At 39.7% G+C, this 6,548-nt stretch overlaps 1 protein-coding gene across 1 annotated transcript in view; it reads right to left on the bottom strand.

Moving 5' to 3' along the window:
• Positions 1-2,067: 2,067 nt before the first annotated feature.
• Positions 2,068-6,548, bottom strand: part of LOC106521067 (ras-related protein Rab-18) — a 12,358-nt gene continuing 7,877 nt past the window's right edge. The window contains exons 5-7 of the mRNA XM_014013474.1: positions 5,803-5,921; positions 5,017-5,083; positions 2,068-3,712 (exon numbers count right to left, since the gene is read on the bottom strand). Of these exons, the coding sequence (XP_013868928.1) occupies positions 3,543-3,712; positions 5,017-5,083; positions 5,803-5,921 (356 nt within the window). The 3' untranslated portion in view covers positions 2,068-3,542. The remainder of the gene's footprint in view (positions 3,713-5,016; positions 5,084-5,802; positions 5,922-6,548) is intronic.

Genomic DNA, 6,548 nt, shown 5'->3' with positions numbered 1-6,548 from the left:
GGAGAGCTCAATCACTTTGATGTGGGGTTTTGTGAAAAAGCTATGAATAATTAGAATTATACTTGTGGTCAAAAGCTGTCTGATTGGATGGACAGTGCAGWCTGTGGAAATAAAGCTTGTCAAACAGGACCGATGAGCTAACAGCTCGTCTAAATGTAGTCGAAACCAAAGTGGATTAAACCAYCTTGAAACAGCTTTAATTTCCAAAACTTCCTACCTGTTCTCCATCAATAGCAGCAGCAGCAGCTAGCTGTAGCAGTACTGAGGCAGTCTGAGTTCCAGTGAGACTATCATATTTCTGCAAGAGTGATACAAAGTTATTAGCAGTGTAAAGGTTTAATACAAATCACAGCACTAATTAACCAAGTTGTAGGTTAGGTTAGGTTGTGTTCTGAAGTTATGGAGGCTGYGAGTGAAGCAGAAYTCAGMTGGTGTTCTCACTGAATGTGTGCCTTTCTGACTGAAAATCTTTATTTCATGCCTCATGGTCATGTGTATTTAAAGACAYAACTTGGGAGGGGGGGTATTAAAAAAGTTTTTAAAATTTTAGGTCTTCTGCGATGCCATCGTTGAAGATCTCTGAATTMGTTCATGAGACGTTGTGTCTCGCTGTCATGAAAATGAAATATTTTCCTTCTTGCACCACACTGAGAACCAATCTTGCACATTGTCTCTCTGACAGAACTAGGTTTTTACAGCAGTGTTTTTCAACCCTGGTCCTCAAGGCACACTGCCSTGCATGTTTTAGATGTTTCCCTGCTTCAACACCTGATTTCAGTTGGTAACTGATTAACAGGCTTTTGATGAAATGCAAGCACCTGAATCAGGTGTGTCAAAGCAGGGAGACCTCTAAAGCATGCAGGGCAGTGTGCCTGCACACTTTTAAAGACATGTCCTGATGCATCTCCGTAATCCAGGGAGAAAAATCAAAAAGAAAAAATAAGTAGGTCCTCTGGACGGGTTCTTCTTTCATGAAACTTTTCATCTCTCCTCCAAGAGACTTCTTCGGTCTGAGGAGTTTCAGGTGAACCCAGCCTTACAAGCACTGCCTTGACATGTACAAACAGGTTAGTCAMATGCAAAAGAGGCCCATCAGCCAAACAATAGATCATCAGTGCCTTGATTGGCTCTGTTGTTCATAAAGGGTCATGTGCTCCATCACCTGACTATTGAGGCCGATTCACACCTTTTGCTCACAGGGGGCTGAGTCATACTTGCAATGACAGCGTTGGAGAAGGAGGACAACTGGACACGAAGGCCTCCACCTGTTTAATGGTGGACGGTTTTTATTCACAAAGATGGCTTCCTTTACTCCTCTCTCAAACCAACTTTCCTCTCTATCAAGGATGAGAACATCTTCATCCCTGAAAGAGTGACCGCTGGCCTGTAGATGAGTGTAAACTGCAGAGTCCTGACTGGATGATGTAGCTCGTCTGTGCTGGCTCATTCTTTTGAACAGTAGTTGCTTTGTTTCCCCAGTGTATAACTGATCACAGCCCTCCTGACACTTAACAGCATATACTATATTACTCTGTTTTTGCTGGGGAACTGGATCTTTGGGGTGAACTTATCTTTGTCGTAACGTTTTGGGGATTAGAAAGCCACTGGGACGTCACATTTAGAGAATAAATGTCTCCACTTAGTTAAAAAAACTTGTTTGCGTGGAGACCCAGGCTCTCTGGCTGTGCAGAGTGCACTTTGGTTGGGGAAAGGGGGCACGTTCCCCACACTGCTTAAAATGGTGGTCTCCGTGATAAATTTACAAAAAAATAAATAAATTGCTTCTCTTCTTTAACCCCTGGAATACTAGATCTTTCTACTCTAACAGAAAATATCCATCCCCTCTGCCTGTGGCGTTRCAATGGGAGAGCTTACCAGGACTTGAGTAAATCTTTGAGATCCAATGTATTGTGAAGTATAACCAGGTCTGCAGAAGGGGATTTCTATAATCAAAGACATTTTAAAGAACCATCTACAAAAGGTAAGGTACACATTAATAACTTTTCCACAGAAACCCACTTCAAAATGACTGAATTACAGTACTCAATCAACAGCAACAGTCACCCCTACTCAAAAAAAGAGAAGTTTATTTAGTTTAATACAWAGAGCGGTTTGTAGTGAAATATGTATACATTCAGCTTTACAAGAGTTATTCAGGCAAAGTCCTAAAATACACAATTTACAATTTCGTATACATGTTTCAACACAGTTTACTAAAAGCATAACAGCCTAACTCCTTTTTATTTAGAATCCTATTAAATTAAAATGATTCTGTTATTTGCAATGGTTTAAGAATAAGTTAAAGTTTTTGTAATAAATGGCTGACGGTAGTTCTCTGGACAAACAAAAGAATGGCACAAAGAAAGACCACACACATGACAAAAAAAACAGTGTTGAAAAGTTACACATGTTGATGTTAATTAAACCATATCCAGAGATAAAACTCTTACGTGTTCTTCCATAAATACCAACAGCTAAATATTACAAACATGGTCAGAGGGCCGGGGTATCCTGTACACTTCTGTCTTCTCAGATACTGACCCGGGGATGGGAGCGCTGTGAAATCCATTAACAATAAGAAACACAGAGCTTTTTCCTTTGATTTTCCAAATTCTGTGGAAACACCCCGATGACTCATTGGCCTGTTTAATATTGAACACTTTTCCTTTGTCTCTGACTGGTCAAAAGGCAAAAGGATTTATAGAAAAGCTGTAGTGGTGCCAGTGATATTTCTGATATTGTCTGTCTGAGTGAGTGCGTGCCAGTAAGTCACACTCTATTAAAATAATACAAAAAAAGCTGTGCAATTTTAAACAAAGTCCACTCTTCTTTTGTCACTCAGTGGAAAGCTTACTGGTGCCAGTCTCTTGGATTTATGTACTCTTCAAAACACAGTAAATACATGAAATAAGTGAGAAAAAAAAAAACAGTTCCAAAACACTTGAAAATGTCTCTTTGTGGCGAGATGAAGCACGGCTCGGCTCAATAAGCTTCTCCATAAGCAGCAGAGTACTGAGTCTGTGAGGAAAAGGACGGGATGAAGCGTTGAACACAGCAGAGGAAAAAAAAAATCAGCCCAGCATTGATACAGATGTGCCTGCAAAAGGCAAGGTGCTCGGAGAACAACATAAAGGCATGCTGGAGACAGAAACCATCTCATTCTCATCATCATAATACACGTTTGTCCAACTTTGGCTTCTACCTTTAAATGTATTTAACAGAACTGATATGAGTTATTCATACAAGTATAAAATGAGGATGGGTAATACTCTGAACAAGGTCCTAAACTAAACAAAAAAAMCCATCTCAAAACAAACAAGGAACAGATCTTTAAGCTAAAGGCTGAGCTATATTTGCATTTTAGCGCAGCGTTTTTACAAAGTGTGCAAAAGTCAGTGTGTGGATAGTCCACAACTTTTTGAGAAACTCAGCTGAAAGAGGAGGCTCTTCTTCTTAGTGTGAGTGTGTGAGTGTGTGTGTGTGTGTGTGTGTGTGTTTGAGTGGGTCATGTTCACAGGAACTGGTTTATGTGCGTTTGCCGTCTAAATCAGGGAGCAGTAGCCGCCGCAGCTTCCCCCTCCGGCGTCTTCATCTGTGAGCTGAACTGCTCGGCCGTGCGTCTCGCTCTGCCATAAACCAGGGGTCTGGATGATCTTTTCTACCAGCTCCTCAAACGCACACTGAACACCGTCCTTTGTCTTTGCGCTCGCCTCTGGAGAGGGGGGGAGAAGAGTGACAAGAACAGTTGGAGGCGAAAAAAAAAAGGGAAATATTCTGTAAAAGACAAGAAAGTGAAGGGAGGARAGCGAGGAGTGTGGATGACGGAGACAATCGAATAACAAAAGTGGACATATTTCACAACTTGTTCATTTGAGTATATTTATATTCTGTAGATTTACACATGTTCTGATAACCTCCAGAATCAACACCTGTTCAACACCTTAAAGTAATAAGGGCTGCCACTGAGCAACAGCATTAAGACCGAGGAACTCTCCACACAGGTCAGACACAAGGCTCAGATCCTACAYGACACAGAGCACCGTTATTAGAAAAGTGAAAATACTTATACCGATGCAGCAAACCTGCCAAAAGAGGGTCAATAAACCAAAACTTGGGGCCCAGGCAAGGAGGGCACTTACCTAGAATGCAACCAAAAAACAAAACAAACAAAAAAACAACAAAGATAACCCTGACGGAGCTGGGCAGCTCTTCTGCAGAGAAGAGAGAGCCTGTCCACTCGGACCACTATAAGCTGCACAGAGCTTCATGGAAGAGTGGCCAGGAAAAAGGCATTGCATAAAGGAAAGAAAAGGCAGACTGATTGAAACTGGCTGAGAGGCACATTGGAGACCTGTGAAATACTGAAAGAAGGTCTGGAGCAAAGCTAACTTCTCTCATCATGCTGAGAACACCATCTAGGAAGGTGGTGGTGGAGGTGTGTGTGTGTGTGTGTGTGTGTGGTGGGTTTTAACTTCCAGCAGTGTAAATACACAGCTGAGGCCAACATGAGAGACTTGGTGTTGGATTTATTACTAAAAGTAGCTCTGCACAAGATCTGATTTTGAAAAGTTCAATTTTATGTTTATTGATACTATATCTTGTTTGTTTTATGATAAAAAAAATTGCATCTTTACAGTGACTGAACGTTTTAGGATGTAAGGCTACAAAGACAGAATACCAAAGGCAGGGAACACTTTTGGCACCATGGACTGGAATTTCAGAGCCAAAGAGAGAACTCTTAATTTCAGCTAAAACGTTATAGTGTAACAGGGCCTTCCCCTAACGAACATTAGAACGATGTAGACATTTGTCTTTTCAAAATCAACCCTTCACTGATAAATCACAGAAACCAAAGACATTAAAGCAAGCTGAGGAGGATTTATGAAAGCTGTTTTATGAACAGAACTATGCAGGCAATCTTCAGCAAGTATGGATGGTATTTTAAAGGCTGTTTTCTTGTGTAACTGTCAGCTGTATTTCATGCACCCGGCAGGTCTATGTGGAGCAAAAACTTACCTATGAAAAGCATGGAATGTTTTCTTGCAAACTTCAGCCCTTCAGCTCGGTCTACCTCRTGGTTTTCCTAAAACACAGGAGGGGTAAAGAAGTCTGTTGGGCAGAACTGTCAACTACTGGGTCAACAAAAGGAAAAACTATTTTCACAGATAAAATATTTTACTCCTCCCACTGAGTACTTTTGGTATGAAAAAAGTGCAGTTTTAATCTAATCCTAAAGTTTTTTTTTGGTACAAGATATATTTAAATAGGTAGGAGTTAAACTGTGTCTAAGAATAAAGGTAGATTTTTTATTTTTATTATTTTGCTGGTCCGAGGCAGCAGTTACAGATCTTGGTGAGCGAACGGAGCAACTGTATCTACCACCAGGTGCAATGATGGAGTCAGGGGTAGATTATTCTTTGGCCACCCAAATAATGTGAGAAAACTATACTTATAAGGAATACAAAAACTAGAAAGCAGAGTGTCCACAGATGGTCAGGGTGGTTGCTTACATATATACTGGATCTCATAGCAACCTATTATTTGATAGAAACCTTTTTTATATCTAGGTGCAGCCACAAATGAAAAWGGAAGTCGGTACCACAGATGGAGGGCATTTTCAATTCCACACTTCGCTCCATGACAAGGGGATAAAAACATATAACACCACTAAGTAAACAGCATAAAATCAAATGAAGCCGACTTCCAAAATCTTTGTCCACAGCTGATTTGTAATCCACCAGTCTTGTTGTTAAACAGAGTGAGAAACCCAAACATTTTGTACTTGACTGCAAACCCACTAACCTTATCAATTTTGTTTCCCACAAGCATTTTGACGAGGTCGTTCCTTGTACAGTAYGTCTCCAGCTCGTTCAGCCAGTTGTCCAACTTGGTGAAGGTTTCCCGTCGTGTGACATCATACACTGGAGTAATTCAAAAGAAAAAGCTCAGTTTTCCTTAAAAAAAATCTTACGGATAAATCCAAACAGAGCAATTGAGCGTCTTGCAGAAAGCTCAAGTCACAAAACAAGTCTTAAATTAATTGATTCRCATGCATGCCTACAAGTTAAAAATTGAATAGGGCTCCCAAAATGTCCAGGCTTGGTTAACATTCAACATATTTTATTTTACCTAAACTGTCATCTAACCAAGTTTTAAAATCTTATATCAGCCAAAAAGTCTTTTTGATCTTGTTTTGAGACTGATTTACTAAACAAGAACTGATTGTGTAAGAATAATAATCTTGTTTTCAGAATGTGTAAGATTATTTGTCTTGTTCGCCTGAAAATTTGACTCAAATTATGTCGAAATTTTCAGCCAGTGAAGTAAGGAAATTTTACTTGGTAAGATTCCTGAAATACTTGATTTGACTCAATTTTTCTTATTTCAAGAATCTTACCAAATAAAATTTTCTTACTCCATTGGCAGAATTTTTTTATTTCATTTGAGTCAAATTTTCAGGGAAAAAGACAAATAATCATACACATTCTGAAAACAAGATTATTATTCTTACACAATCAGTTCTTGTTTAGTAAATCAGTCCCAAAACA

Source organism: Austrofundulus limnaeus, unplaced genomic scaffold, assembly GCF_001266775.1.
Source record: "Austrofundulus limnaeus strain Quisiro unplaced genomic scaffold, Austrofundulus_limnaeus-1.0 Scaffold101, whole genome shotgun sequence".
NCBI classification, from domain to species: domain Eukaryota; kingdom Metazoa; phylum Chordata; class Actinopteri; order Cyprinodontiformes; family Rivulidae; genus Austrofundulus; species Austrofundulus limnaeus.
Note: the sequence above shows the minus strand (reverse complement) of the source record. Positions and strands in the feature narration are given on the sequence as shown.